Raw genomic sequence first — 16,712 nt, 5'->3', positions numbered from 1 at the left:
ATTTAAAGTCTCAAATATTAATTTCTTGAGAATATCACTGTCACCATGGATAATATGGATCTCAATAGTTGTTAGAAATTTCAGGTGAATGTCTAGAAGTATGTCAACACCAATAAAAATGCCATTATTTGTGCTGAAATTAGGGAAATCTCATTACACAATGAAGTAAGTTCCTTCAAACATAGATAATTAAGACTATTACTTTTCTAGATGATTTATTAGTGCCTTTGGTTTTCTACATTTTCTCTAAAGCCTCAGATATACACCAGCAAGAGGACCATGCACAAATTCTTTTGATAAAACTGATCATGGAACGTTAATGACACATCATTAAACAGATTCATCTTTCCGTGACTACACATAGCTCTATATGGACAAGATTAGCAATTTTCATGCTTTGGGAGATAGAGCAGTGTGAAGATAGGAAATTTCCTGTGAGTGTTGCTGTCCATCTCCTGCAGAGAACCCCCATCCTCTTTGCCTATTTTACCATACAGTCATTTGTCTTATTGGAAGGAGCAGCTCATAAACATCATGGTATGTGATAGAAGTGCAGTCAGTAGAGTTAAAAAATTAGTCATAGCAGACTTTTTACAGCACCCAGAGCTTATCCATGTGGTATTAAGGCAATGGCAGAGACATCCCATTGACAGAAATCAGAGGAGCTGACCCAAATATAATGATTTTCCAAGTTCCACAGCCTGTCAGAATTTTACTGATCTTACATATTAAAGGAGAAAACTATGATCAGGCAGGTTCTAATCCTAACCTTAGTCACTTTGATCTTCCTAACTCTTCTTCCTTGTTGTTATGACCCTCATAGGGATCACACAGCAGTGCACAATGCTCCAACAAGTAATCCTGAGCAGGTTTATTAATTGATCATGCACTCTAAATATAGATAGAGCATCCAAAGCATGGTTTATGTTTAAACTCAATACAAATATGGAAAGGTGGTTCTTCCCTGATTTGTTGCCACAACAGAGTATTCTCTTAAGTCTTACAGACCAAAAATCAATTCATTCTATAGACAGACAGCAGTGATGCTGGGAGAAATTTCATAAGTTTATCATCGGATGAAAACACATGAAATGTGTTTATATATTTGGGTAATAAATATTTTTAAAAATGACTAATAAATACTTTTTAAAATTTTCAGCATATTGATCTATTAGAGAAATGCAAATTGAAAAATACTATGAGATTTTATTTTAGAGCTCCTTTGACTTATAATGGTTTCCAGCCAGCATTATATGCTAGGTCAATGATAGAATATACTTGTTTGAGTAACGAACAACATCTGCTTTGCTTAAGGCTTTTCAAAGAAATAGAACCCCTACTCTACACTACTTGAGGGACCAATATCTAAGAATAGATACATTAGGAAACTACAATAAAAATAAATATAATCTTTTAAAAATAAGATTACATTAAAATGACTCTCTATAACACTCTGCTACATGTAACGATCAGTGGCTTGCTCAGCCATGAGCTGAGAAGCTTCCTACTGCAGCAGATTGGAACAAATATAGAGACCTAGGGCCTGACAATATTCTGAGATATAGAGACCTTGGGACATTCAGTACTATACAAGATGTCTTCATCAAATCCATGGTATAAAGAGTTCTCAGCTGCTTCTCTCGGAATATGCTTACATTCCACAAAATGGATGGATTAAGAATTAGACATGGTCCCTATACAAAAAGTTGGAAACTTGTAGGCTGACTTTTCTTTCTTCAGTCCTTCTGAGAACAAAATCAGAAACTGAGAATTAATGAAAAAAATAAATTTTTGGCCAATATCACTGGATTGTTACTCACTTTTATTTATATTAATACGTTTCTATGATTCAATATGTTGCCACATAGCTTTTGTCTTTACCTCTCCTCTGTCCTGTACTTCTCCCTCTGCAACTCCTGGTGACCTCTTCTAATTCTGCCTTCATCTTCTCAGAATTCTCCTAGTCTTACTCTCCTGCACCATCTTTCCTATTCAGGTATAGACCTGTCAGCGTTTTAGTAATCAGTGAGAATAATGCATATTTAAAGTGTGCAAAGATTGTTACACATCAAAATCCCATCTCATGGGTAAGAAAGGGGAATAATATTAGTAGCAGTGTGGGCATACTAATCAAAAATCAAGAACTCAGGAAATGTAATGTGAACAGAAGGTTGGCACTGAGTTGAGACCTTAAAATACAGGAACATAAAAATTGGTGGGGATGGTAGGCCAGGAAGTGGATGAGAATTCATGCCAAGATGTGTTTACAATGGTGAGGTTAGTACCTATACTCTAAATGACTCTATCTGTAGGAAGTCAGAGACACTGCTGACCATCTTGTAATAAACAACTGGGTAGTATCCACCTCCAAATTATAAAGTCTAGCCTGACTTCCCTCATGCAAATGTATCTTCTCACTCTATATTAAATCCCCTCCTGTACAGTGGGAGCACACATCTCTCTCAAGGAGGCTGACCTCTGAAGAAAAGGAGGTGTATCCTACAAGATGAAACTGTTTGATCTTCTTTACCTGGTGACAGCCCTTCCTGGTGAGTGTTCCCACTTCATACATGTGTCCATGTGGGGTTCTGACAACATGTGATTGACAGAATTCACTTTTTTGTCTGAAGGAATTCTGTCCCAGATTCAGCTTCAGGAATCAGGACCTGGCCTGGTGAAGCCATCACAATCACTGTCCCTTACCTGCTCTGTCACTGGAATCTCCATTACCAATAATTACTACTACTGGAGCTGGATCAGGCAGACCCCAGGGAAGAAGTTGGAGTGGATAGGGTACATAGCATATGATGGAAATATTGATTACAATCCATCATTTAAGAGCCGCATCTCCATCACTAGAGACACATCCAAGAACCAGTTCTTCTTGAAGTTGAACTCTCTGACCACTGAGGACACAGCCACATATTACTGTGCAAGAGACACAGTGAGGGAACTTCAGCATTAACCCAGACACAAACCTTCATGTAGAAGACCTCTGGACCAGCAAGGGGAGCTCAGCCCTAACTGATCTCAGGAACTTTAAAACTTCAGGCAGAGAAAGAAAAACACTTTCCCCCCTCTGGCTTTGCTTCTAACTGCCTAAGCACAGAGAAGATAGAGCTTCATTTTTCTCTCTGATCATGAAATATTTTGTTTTCATGAAGCCACATCTATTTGTTTCCAACTGTGTTACTGAATACAGGGTATGAGGCAGTATTTCATGTCATTTTGAATGTGAATGAAGCCTTTACCAACAGAGCCATCTTTCTGGTTGTAGGAATATATTTTAATGAATCTGCTTTGGAACTCAGCAGATTTCACATGACAGTAATTTTCCTGTAACAATTGTGATTCCACTTTTGATTGTTTACACAATCCTCTCTGTATGTTGGAGCACATCCTAGTTTGTTCACACAAACCAGTTGCTGGGATGCCTACAGAATGATACATATTGTGTTTTGGGTCTCCACTTATCACTACTGCTGTATTACCAACTGTGTACTGAACAGCAGGGTATGTACTGGTGTCAAGTGTGTAGGAGGGAATGTATATAACTTTGTTGTCTATATTTACTGTCTTGCAAAGACAAAATAATTTGTAAAAGAAAATATATCAATTGGTACTAGAATTTAAAACATCATATCAAATAAATATTCATATTAACACTGATTATTGATGTATTTAAAGGTAGGCCCTTTGTCACTGAGCTGCTTGGCCTGCAAGGAGACCTGACTGTCTGCCAGAGGATCCATCATTCATTGGGGGTGAGTGAGTGCCTGAACCGCGGCAGCTGCCCAGAGAGGGACCACCAACATTCCCCAATCCCACCCCCCCACACACACACTTTCTGCTCTTCCTTCAGGGGTTATTCTCCCGGGATACTGCCTCTCTCTTCCTGTCCCTTCCCAGAGAGCACCCAGAAACCACCCCCCCCCCGCTTCATCCTCCCATCTTTGGGGCCACAAAATCCCACAGCCAACCCTGTTTGGTCACCTAGACCGGGAATTGAGTGCACCCAGGTCAGTGAGAGGTCCTCTGCTCCAATAGCCTGCCTGCAGTGAGGTAGGTCCTTTGTCACTGAGCTGCTTGGCCTGCAAGGAGACCTGACTCTCTGCCAGAGGATCCATCATTCATTGGGGTGAGTTAGTGTCTGAACCACAGCAGCTGCCCGGAGAGGGACCACCAACATTCCCCAACCCCCCCCACACACACTTTCTGCTCTTCCTGCAGGGGTTATTCTCCCCAGATACTGCCTCTCTCTTCCTGTCCCTTCCCAGCTTGCATCCAGAACCTCCCACCCCACCGCCTCCCGCTTCATCCTCCCATCTTTGGGGCCACAAAATCCCACAGCCCACCCTGTTTGGGCTCCTAGACTGGGAATTGAGTGCACCCAGGTCAGTGGGAGGTCCCCTGCTCCAATAGTCTGCCTGGAGCAAGGTAGGCCCATTGTCAGTGAGCAGCTTGGCCAGCAAGGAGACCTGACTGTCTACCAGAAGATCTATCATTCATTGGGGTGAGTGAATTGAATTCATTGGGGTGAATTGAACTTCTAAAAGAAGACCCAAAGGGGATTATTCAGAGGAAGAAATGGGCAGGCGCCAATGCAAGAATTCCTCCAATAATTTGAAAAACAACATGAAAGCACCAGAACCCAGCGAACTTATAACAAAAGACTTGAACACACTAATCAAGAAGAAGTAGAAAAAATTGACTTTATGAAAGTAATAGAGTCCCTTAAACAGAAGGTGAAAAACTCCCTTAAGGAAATAGATGAGAAGAATAACAAAAAGTTTGAAGAATTAAGTAAATCCGTAAATGATATCCTAGGAAACCAAGAAAAAACAATCAAACAGATAATGGATACAGTGCAAGACTTGAAAACTGAAATGGAGGCAAGGAAGAAAACACAAACCAAGGGCCAGCTCGATATGGAAAATCTATGTAAATGAACAGAGACTACAGAAACAAGCATAACCAACAGAATACAAGAGATAGAAGAAACAATCTCAGATTCTGAAGATGCCATAGAGAAAATAAACGCACTGATCAAAGAAAACAGCAAATCCAACAAATTCTTATCACAAAACATTCAGGAAATCTGGGACACAATAAAAAGAACAAACCTAAGAATAATAGGCATAGAAGAAGGAGAAGAATTACAGCCAAATGGTCCAGAAAATATATTTAATAAAATTATAGAAGAAAACTTCCCAAACCTAAAGAAAGATATTCCTATTAAGGTTCAAGAAGCTTACAGAACATCAAATAGACTTGATTAAAAAAAGAATCCCCTCGCCGTATTATAATCAAAACACAAAACATACAGAATAAAGAAAGAATATTAAGAGCTGCAAAGGAAAAAGGTCAAGTAACATATAAAGGTAAACCTATCAGACTAATACCTGACTTCTCTATGGAAACCATGAAAGACAGAAGGTCCTGAATAGATGTTTTGCAGAAACTAAGAGATCATGGATGCAAGCCCAGATTACTATACCCAGAAAAGCTTTCATTCACTATAAATGGAGAAAACAAAATATTCCAGGATAAAAACAAATTTAAACAATACATAGCCATAAATCCAGCCTTACAGAAAGTAATAGAAGGAAATTCACAAACAAAGGAGTCCAGCATTACCCAAAATAACTCAGACATCTAACGACCCTTCACCAGCACATCTCAAAGAAAGGAAACACACAATCTCTACTACCAAATAAAAAATGACAAACGGAGTTAACATCCACGGGTCATTAATATCACTTAATATCAATGGACTCAATTCACCTATAAAAAGACACAGGCTAAGAGATTGGATATGAAAACAGGATCCAACATTCTGCTGTTTACAAGAAACATACATCAACCACAAAGACAGACATCTACTCAGAGTTAAGGGTTGGGAAAAGGTTTATCAAGCAAATGGACCTAAGAAACAAGCAGGTGTGGCCATACTAATTTCTAACAAAGTTGACTTCAAACTAAAATCAATCAGAAGAGACGGAAAGGGACACTTTATACTCATTATATGAAAAATCTATCAGAATGAAGCCTCAATCCTGAATAACTATGCCAACAATACAAAAGCACCCATATATGTAAAAGAAACATTAATAGAACTCAAGGCAGCAATCAACCAAACACACTGATAGTGGGAGACTTCAACACTCTTCTTTCACCGATGGACAGGTCAATCAGACATAAACCTAACAGAGAATTAAAAGAATTAACAGAGGTAATGAACCAAATGGACTTAACAGACATCTATAGAATATTCCACAAAAACAGGTAAGAATATACCTTCTTCTCTGCGGCTCATGGAACCTTTTTGAAAATTGCCCACATACTTGGTAACAAAGCAAACTTCCACAGTTACAAAAAAAAATAGTAACCACCTGCATCTTATCAGATCACCATGGATTAAAAGTAGTATTCAACAACAATACTACCACCAGAAAGCCTACAAACTCATGGAAACTGAACAGTCAACTACTGAACCACACCTGGATCAAGGAAGAAATAAAGAAAGAAATTAAAGTCTTCCTTGAATTTAATGAAAATAAAGATACAACATACTCAAACTTATGGGACACTATGAAAGCAGTGCTAAGAGGAAAATTCATAGCACTGAGTGCCCACTTAAAAAAAAATGGAGAAAGCACACATTGGAGACTTAACAGCACACCTGAAAGCTCTAGAAAAGAAAGAAGCAGACTCACATAGGAGGAGTAGAAGACTGGAAATTATCAAGCTGAGGGCAGAAATCAACAAAATAGAAACACAGAAAACAATCCAAAGAATCAATGAAACAAAAAGCTGGTTCTTGGAGAAAATCCACAAGATTGACAAACCCCTAGCCAAACTAAGCAAACGGCAGAGAGAGAACACACAAATTAATAAGATCAGAAATGAAAAGTGGGACATAACCAGAGACACGGGGGAAATTCAGAGAATCATTAGATCTTATGACAGAAGCCTCTATGCCACAAAATTAGAAAATATAAAAGAAATGGACAGTTTTTTAGATAAGTACCATATACCAAAGTTAAACCAGGACCAGGTAATGCTCTAAATAGTCCTGTTAGTCTCAAAGAATTAGAAACTGTTATAAGAAACCTCCCTACCAAAAAAAGCGTAGGACCAGATGGGTTCAATGCAGAATTCTACCAGAACTTCCAAGAAGACCTAATACCTATACTCCTTAAGGTATTTCATAATATAGAAACAGAACAGTCATTGCCAAATACCTTTTATGAAGCTACAATTACCCTGATACCTAAACCACACAAAGACTCAACCAAGAAAGAGAATTACAGGCCAATCTCACTCACTCATGAACATCGATTCAAAAATTCTCAATAAAATACTGGCAAACAGAATCCAAAAACATATTAGAAAAATTATCCACTATGATCAAGTAGGATTCATCCCAGAGATGCAGGGCTGGTTCAACATACGAAAATCTATCAATGTAATCCATCATGTAAATAAACTGAAGGATAAAAACCATATGATCATCTCATTAGATGCAGAAAAATCATCTGACAAAGTTCAGCACCCTTTATGATAAAGGTCTTGGAGAGTTTAGGGATACAGGGGTCATTCCTAAATATAATAAAGGCTATTTACAGCAAGCCAACAGCTAACATCAAATTAAATGGAGAGAAACCCAAGGCCATCCCAATAAATTCAGGAACACGACAAGGCTGTCCACTCTCTCCTTATCTCTTCAATATAGTGCTTGAAGTTCTAGAAATAGCAATAAGACAACACAAGGGGATCAAGGGGGTTCAAATTGGAAAGGAAGAAGTTAAACTTTCATTATTTGCAGATGATATGATAGTGTACATAAGTGACCCAAAAAACTCCACCAAAGAACTCCTACAGCTGATAAACTCCTTCAGGAAAGTGGCGGGATACAAGATCAACTCCAAAAAAAAAAAAATCAGTTGCCTTCCTATATACAAAGGATAAGGAAGCAGAGATAGAAATCAGAGAAGTGTCACCTTTCACGATAGCCACAAATAGGATAAAATATCTTGGGATAACTCTAACCAAGGAAGTGAAAGACCTATTTGACAAGAACTTTAAGTCTTTGAAGAAAGAAATTGAAGAGGATACCAGAAAATGGAAGGATCTCCCTTGCTCTTGGATTGGGAGGATCAACATAGTAATAATGGCAATACTACCAAAGGCAATCTATAGATTTAATGCAATCCCCTTAAAGATCCCATCAAAATTCTTCACAGATCTTGAGAGGACAATAATCAACTTTATATGGAAGAACAAGAAACCCAGGATAGCCAAAACAATCTTATACAATAAAGAAACTTCTGGGGGCATTACCATCCCTGACTTCAAACTCTATTACAGAGCTACAGTATTGAAAACAGCTTGGTATTGGCAGAAAAATAAAGAAGTACTCTAAAACATTTGGGCACAGGAGACCGTTTCCTACGTATAGCCCCAACAGCACAGACATTAAGGGCAACATTGAATAAATGGGACCTCCTGAAGCTGAGCAGCTTCTGTAAAGAAAAGGACACTGTCACTAAGAAAAAAAGGCAGCCTACTGACTGGGAAAAGATCTTCACCATCCCCGCAACAGACAAAGGTCTGATCTCCAAAGTATATAAGGAACTCAAGAGACTAGACTTTAAAATGCTAATCAACCCAATTAAAAAATGGGGCACTGAACTGAACAGAGAAATCTCAACAGAAGAAGTTCGAATGGCCAAAAGACATGTAAGGGCATGCTCAACCTCTTTAGCAATCAGGGAAATGTAAATCAAAACAACTTTGAGATACCATATTACACCTGTCAGATTGGCTAAAATCAAAAACACCAATGATAGCCTTTGCTGGAGAGGATGTGGAATAAGGGATACACTCATCCATTGCTGGTGGGAATGCAAACTTGTGCAACCGCTTTGGAAAGCAGTGTGGAGGTTTCTCAGGAAATTTGGGATCAACCTACCCCAGGACCTAGTAATCCCACTCTTGGGAATTTACCCAAGAGATGTCCAATCATATTACAAAAGCATTTGTTCAACTATGTTTATAGCAGCATTATTTGTAATAGCCAGAACCTGTAAACAACCTAGATGCCCTTCAGTGGAAGAATGGATGAAGAAACTGTGGAATATATACATATTAGAGTAGTACTCTGCGGAAAACACAATGACATCTTGAATTTTGCATGCAAATGGATGGAAATAGAAAACACCATCCTGAGTGAGGTAACCTAGGCCCAAAAAGATGAAAATGGGATGTACTCACTCATAATTGGTTTCTAGCCATAAATAAAGGACATCGAGCCTATAATTCATAAAAAAAAATCCTAGAGAAGCTATATAAGAAGGTGAACCCAAAGAAAAACATATAGTTATCCCCCTGGATATTGGAAGTAGACAAGATCGCCAGAAAAAAAAAATGTGAACATGGGGGTGGGGTGGGATGGGGGATGGGGGGATGGGGAGAGAAAAGTGTGAAGTGGAGGATGGGTAGAGCTTGGGGGAATAGGATGGTTGGGATATAGGAAGGGTGGATATGAGAACAAGGAATTATATATCTTAATTAAGGGAGCCATTCTAGGGTTAGCAGAGACTTGACTCTAGAGGGGTTCCCAGGTGTCCAGGAAGACACCCCCCAGCTAATTCCCTGGGCAGCTGAGGAGAGGGTGCCAGAAATGTCCAGATCCTATTATCATACTCATGAATATCTTGCATATCACCATAGAACCTTCACCTGGCATTGGATGGAGAAAATGACAGATCCCCACATAGGAGCACCGGACTGAGATCCCAAGGTCCTGATGAGGAGCAAAAGGAGGGAGATCATGAGCAAGGAAGTCAGGACCATGAGGAGTGCGTTTACCCATGGAGACGGTGGGACAGATCTAATGGGAGACCACCAAGTCCAGTTGGAATGGGACTGATGGAACAGGGGACCAAACCGGACTCTCTGAATGTGGCTGATGGTGGAGGAGGACTGAGAATCCAAGGACAATGGCAATGAGCATGAACTCTACAGCATGGACGGGCTCACTGTGAGCCTTGTCAGTTTTGTTGCTCACCTTCCTGGACTTAGGGGGAGCTGGGAGGACCTTGGACTTAACGTAGTGAAGGGAACCCTGATGGCTCTTTGTCTTGGAGAGGGGTAGAGTGGGGCTATGTGTGGAAGGGTGGGGAAGGAAGGGGGAGGAGGATGGGAGGAGATGAAAATTTTTAATAAAAAAAATGAGAAAAAAAGATTTCTAGGTATGAAGAACTGAATGGACATCCATTCAAGCCAACCAATACCTAAAATCTATCCTCAGTTTTAAGGATGGCATTGTGAAAATAGTAGTGGGATTCCAGGCTGAGATTGAATATAAGAGGATGGGTTCTGTCCTCAGAAGGCCTGGGTTGCACAAATTTCCTACATTTCTGAAGCTGGATTGTGTCTTTCACCAGTTTTAGATGGACATCAACAAGAACAGTCAAAATGAATTTTATATTTTGAGGTGTTTTAGAGGAAGTTTTTTTTTTTACCTTCATTTTAAGTAACAAGTTTTGTTTGCAAAGGTTGTAGAAATGGGTATTTTGCTCCAATACAAATGCACACTTTTGAAACACATAGGGGAACACAAGTATACTGACATAATCTGAGTCTTATGCTCCTCTGTGCCAATATTTTGCCATAATTTTTATCAAATCAGTAGTAGTATGAGAAGTGTTAGAACCTACAGCATGGAGCTTCTTTCTTTCTTATATGTTTTTATTTTTATTTACTTATTTATTAAATATTTCCACCTCCTCCCATCCTGCCATTTCCCTCCCACTCCATTCCCACCCTCGTTCACACTCCCTCTCCATTCCTAAGAGAAATCAGGGTGCCCAGCTCCGTGGGAAGTCCAAGGCCCTCCCCCCTCCATCGAGGTCTAGGAAGGTGAGCATCTAAACAGGCTAGGCCCCCCTAAAGCCAGTATATGTAGCCATTTTAGATTACTCTTTTGAGGGTTCTCTATTTAGGACTGTATTCCATTTATTATTGTATTATTTGTTCTTTTAATGACCATATTTTTGATTTCTTTATATATTTTGAAGATCAATCTTGTTTCTTATGTGGGGTTATTGAAGATCTTTTCCCATTCTATAGGCTGTTGTTTCATCTTGTTAACCATGTCCTTTGTTTTACAGAATCTTTTCAGTTTCAGGAGTTCACATTTATTAATCATTTCTCTCAATTTTCTGCTGTTGGGGTTATATTTAGGAAGTGGTCTTCTATGCCAATGCGTTCAAGTATACTTCCCACTTTCTCTTCTATGCGGTTCAGTGTGGCTGGCTTTATTTTGAGGTCTTTGATCCATCTGGACTTGAGCTTTGTGCAGGTAATAGATATCAATCTATTTTCATTTTTCTACACATTCATATCCAGTTATGCCATCACCATTTGTTAAATATGCTTTCTTTTTTCGATTTGAAATTTTTTGCTTTTTTGTCAAAAATCAGGTGTTCAAAGGTGTTTGAATCAATATTTGGGTCTTCTATTGAGATCCATTGGTCTTCCTTTCGGTTCTTATGCCAATACAAGGCTGTTTTGGGTACTGTAACTATGTAATAAAGTTTGAAATCAGGGATTATGATGCCTCCAGAATTTCTTTAATGGAAAAAATTATTTCTTCCTGAGGAGTTTCTTTTAAAAAATTTTAGCGACTATGGATCACTTTATTTATTACTATTTGGCAAGAAATCATGCAGAGGTTATATGAGAAATTCAATAGAAAAAACATTTTTGATATTTTTCTTCCTTTTCTGAGACTGTTTAGAAGTCCATATTGTAGGATGCTGCTTATTCTTTTCCCATCCGCACAAACTCCTGAAATAATCACACAGAAAGTATAATATTTAAATCACTGCTTGGCCAATCATTTAAGTGTATTTCTAGTTAGCTCTTACATCTAGAATTAACCCATTTCCATTATTTTATATTTTACTATGGAGTTTGTGGCCTACCAGCAAGGTGCTACCTGACAGCTCGTGTCTTTCTTTTCTGGCAGCTGCATGGTGTCTCGTGATTCTGCCTTCTGTCTCTCAGCATTCAGTTTAGTTTTACCCTGCCTACCTCTATTCTTCTCTGCATAGGCCTATGACAGTTTCTTTATTAACCAATGGTATTCACAGCATACAGACTAGAATACCACATCACCTCCCATTTTCTCTTGAAATAAAATGGAAAGTTTTAACTTTAACATCATAAAATTACATATAACAAAAGTTATCAAGCAAGAATTACAGTTAAAATATTTATACATATTTTATCTTTTTAGTTTTTATAATTTAAGATAACTATAATTATAATTATCTATTCTTCAACTTCATCAAATACTCCAGAAGGATCTAATATTACCTAAGTAAACATGAATTTCATCGTGAGCAACTTCCAAAACTAGAATTGACAGAGACATCTCACTGCCTTGATTGTTACCCAAAGTTGTTCTATACTGTTTGGGCATCCATTTTCAGCCTACAGGCTCATAGTATTTAGCAGACTTTTCCATGAAGCATCAAGTTTTAAAGACAGTTCTGCCTATATTAGCAATTTGTTACTTACTTTTTTATGTGTCCTGCAGCATGTCTGACAGTCTCTTTTTTGAAGCAGCAATGCCAAAGGGCTGCATAACTTTTCTTTTAAAACTTCAGCAGTCATTTTTCTATGGAGCCTTTATATCCATTTTATGCAGTATAGCATCAAGCAGCCCAGGCAAGAGCTGCTTCTTAAACAAATGGCTAACAAACTCCATAAGGAGCCTCTACAGTGCACATCTTCCTCTTGAAGTTATTGATGGCTCTAAAAGCAGATGTCTTATATTTTCATAAAAAGCCCTAAGTTATTAAAATATTATAATGCCATATTCTGAAGGTCTCTGAAAGATTTGAAGAATGCCCATCTAATTGAAATATGTCTCTATATATCTAGAAAACCTAACTAACATGACTACAAGTTTGAGTATTAAGATGATTATCTATTAACCTATATTTCTTAATTATTCATTACATTTATAAATTAGCTGAACAAACACAATACCTTAATCAAGACCAGAAATATATATGCACAACAAAACAAAATTCACCTTAAATATGTATCAATAAATTAAGATCCATACCAATGCAAATCTCTATAGCATATCCTCCTTTAAATGAAAACAAACATTTATAAAAAATATTAGAAAATCTGGGCATAGTTCTCTCTAAACTACTTCCTGCTTTTTGGGGGGTGAAGTACTTTTATGCGTGTTCATGGTGAACTTCTGGGGGTTTCCATCAAGCCATATTAGTCTGGAATTAATCCACATGTCCTCATCCTCTCTGGAAACAAAAGAAAAACACTTTTCCAAAGCAACATATCCTTAGACTCAAACTTTGATATCAAGATAACTTTAAAGTTTATATGTGTGCTTAGCTTGGGAGTTTCTAAAACTGTCTCTCTACAGTCAAAATATTCAAAGAAAGCACAACTTTATACATAATCTAGACTCTCTGTGCATATTCCACGTTTATGAGGCTTATTTTTCTTTACTCCTTTAATCTATGGCTGACTGTACTCTGTCTCTTTAAAGATTTAACCTTTTTAAAAAACATTTGCTTTCTTTATAACTGTCTATATTCTTTTTCTTCTCTCTTTCAAGCCTACGTGCATTTAATCAGCACTGAGACCCATTCAGAGTTCTTTTTTAAATCTTAATCTGTCTTTATTGTGGATTTTTAATCATTTTCTATTCAGGAATGCTTCTTAAAATGCTAAGTGCGTCTTAAAATCCTAAGCAGTGGCATTGCTGAGAGAAACAAGGCCCTGCCTGCTTTCTCCACCCAGTCCAACATGATGCAAGTCTGTTTACTGCCTCTAAGACTGCTAGGTTGGAGAAGTCCTCACCACTTCAACTCTGATAGCCAGTTGGCCCTTGCTGCCAACAAGTAAATTGCATCATGGTGTTGGGGCAGCTGGCCCAATCCCTGCGTTCAGGGGCATGGCTGCCCCAGGGGAATGAGGTACACTTAAAAGGAGCCAGGTGGGGAATAGCAGCCTGTTTTTTCCCCACTTGACCCTTTGCTTCGCTGGAGCCTTGGCTTTGTAAGTGTCCCTCTTTCTCCTTTTATTAAAACTGATTTATTAAAAAAGGACTATTTTTGGTTATTTCAAATCTCCCACATCATTTTGTCGTTCCAACGTGGGGCCCCCTTTCTCCAGTGGCCTGCAACCCGCTGTTTCCCGGCTGGCCCGCCCCCGTAGCCACCAACATGAAGGAACCTCCGCGGGGTTGTCCGAGGCAGTTTTTCCTTTTTTTTTCTTTTTCTTTGAGCTGCCTGCATCTTAGTGTGGGAAATCAAACCACACGTGCCAATATGAGCTGCGCCGAGATTGTATTTCCCCTCCTCCCTTCCCTGGGCTCCGTGCATACCCAGTGCTCAGCCCCGGCTACCTGCCCACTCGCCCGCTGGCTTGCCCCTCCTGCAGAAGGACTCCCACTTGTGCAGCTTTTGCAGAGATTCAACGTTGATTTTAAGCTAGCGGATCGCCTCCGTTTATCCAGCTACATCAAGCTCTGTGCGCCATGGTCCAGGACACCATCTTTGGTTTTCCCAACCACGTGAACCTAGGTGCACTTCGCCATCTATTGGCAGACAACGGTAATTACAGGTAATTTTTCTTTCTATTGAAATTAAACATTCAGATTGAAAATGTCTGATAATATCACTGTTAAAAGATTTTATAGTTTGTTTAATTACACGATGACTGAATTTTGGAGTGATACAGATGAGGTTTCCTTTGGCTGGATATTTATAGGGCTTGGTATCTTCTTTATTTTTACTTTTTTAATTACAACGTGGTTGGAAGATAGAAAATTGATAGAGTCCTTAAAGGCAGAAGTTAAAAAGCTAAAGAAAGACATGACTGGTTTGGGAAATAACGTCCACCACACCAATAAACAGTTTGAAGAGAAGTTTGCAACTCTCAAGGAAAGGAATAATGAAGCTTCCTCTGAGATAGCTTTGTCAATTGAGAATAATATGCAAGAGATTTGTAAACTGTTTGAAGCTCTCGAGGAGAAGTTTGAATCTCGTGAGGAAAGGAATAACAGATCTTTCTCTGAGATGGTTTTATCACTTAAGAAACAAATGCAAGATATGGAGGCAGGAACAGCTGATTTGAATCATAAATTGCAGTCCCTGTCTGTAGGAACTGAAACATTATCTGAGAAGGTCCGAACCATTGAATGTATTAACAAGACTTTATCAAAGGTCTATGAAAGATTACTGGACAGAATTTCAATACAAGATGGCACCATTCATGCCATGAAAATTCTGTTCAAGGATGAGATATTATCGGTGTTGGACAAACTTCATACCTTTGAATCCTCTATGAAAGCCTTGGAACATAATACTGGGCAAGAGATTCAGGCATTGCAGAAGGCAATGGTAAACAGATTTGAAAAGATTGAGGAAATTATAGACTCAGATGGACAGGAGCAAATAGTACAAAAGAAAATCCCGACCCCATTGGTAAATAGAACTCTCCGATATAGTTTTAACAAGACTCTGCCTATTTTTCTGGTGTTAACAACAGAAAGGGTGACTGGTTCTAAAAACCCTAAGGTCACCAAGGAATATACATGGGAACCCATCCGTATGAATGATCTGAAAGAAATTAAACAAGCTGTTATGAATTTTGGGATACATAGCTCCTTTGTTAAGGAGATGCTAAAGTCGTGGTCCATAAATATGAAACCTACACCAAGGGACTGGATTGACCTAGTGTCAGCGGTTCTAGAGAGCGGATCCTAATTAAGCTGGAAGTGTATGTTCAGACAAGAGGCTAGGCTTTAAGAACAGCAGGAAAGATCAAAGGGAGTTGACATTACCCTAAATCAAATTCTGGGTGAAGGACTTTATTCTGATCCTCTAGAACAAGCTAATTATGATGAACACACTTTATCCATATGTAGTACTGCAGCCTTAAAGGCTTGGGACAGGGTTCAAGACCCAAGACAGAGAACGGAATCATATATCAGAGTTAAACAGGGTCTGAGAGAACCATTTGTTGACTTTTTACTTAGACTAACTAAAGCTGTACAAATAGGGATATCTGACCCAGAAGCAAGGCAGGTAATAATTGAGTCCTTGGCTTATGAGAATGCCAATGTGGAGTGCAAAAGGGTTTTGATGCCTCTAAAGATCATATCAGCACCTCTGGATGAATGGGTCTTACATACAATGAATATTGAATCGGCTGATTATAGTACAGAGGCCTGGGTGGAAGAAGCCATTGCCAACGGTCAAAGAAGACATCAAAATAACAAATGCTTTAATTGTGGCAGAATGGGACATATGAAACGGAATTGCAGACAAAGGATTTACAGAAATAATAATAATAATGCATCTTCCAGGAATAACAGGAATAGGAGGCCTCAGCCTTCAGGTTTATGTAGGAGATGTGGAAAAGGTAGACATTGGGATAGTGAATGCAGATCATCAAGAGATAGGCAAGGAAATCCGCTGCAAGCAGGAAATGCCATGGAGGGCCTCTCGGTGGCCCCCATGGTGAATGTGGTCCAGTCATTTCCCGTTACAACAGAGAACATGCCTTGTCAGGGCAATTAGAAAATCCCATGTCTGCTGTTAGAAGCAAAAACGGTCTGAAAGATGAATTACGTGTATTTTGGCAAACTTCTATAA

At 38.9% G+C, this 16,712-nt stretch overlaps 1 gene segment (V, D, J or C); it reads left to right on the top strand.

Annotated features, from left to right (window-relative positions):
- The first annotated feature begins 2,506 nt into the window (after positions 1–2,506).
- LOC119805782 lies at positions 2,507–2,965 on the top strand. The segment is given in 2 exon segments: positions 2,507–2,549; positions 2,631–2,965. Coding segments are annotated over 2 exon segments (378 nt in total).
- The last annotated feature ends 13,747 nt before the right edge of the window (positions 2,966–16,712 follow it).

This window comes from Arvicola amphibius, unplaced genomic scaffold (genome assembly GCF_903992535.2).
Source record: "Arvicola amphibius unplaced genomic scaffold, mArvAmp1.2, whole genome shotgun sequence".
NCBI classification, from domain to species: Eukaryota; Metazoa; Chordata; class Mammalia; order Rodentia; family Cricetidae; genus Arvicola; species Arvicola amphibius.
The sequence above is the reverse complement of the archived record's forward strand: the minus strand, read 5'-3'. Positions and strand labels throughout refer to the sequence as shown.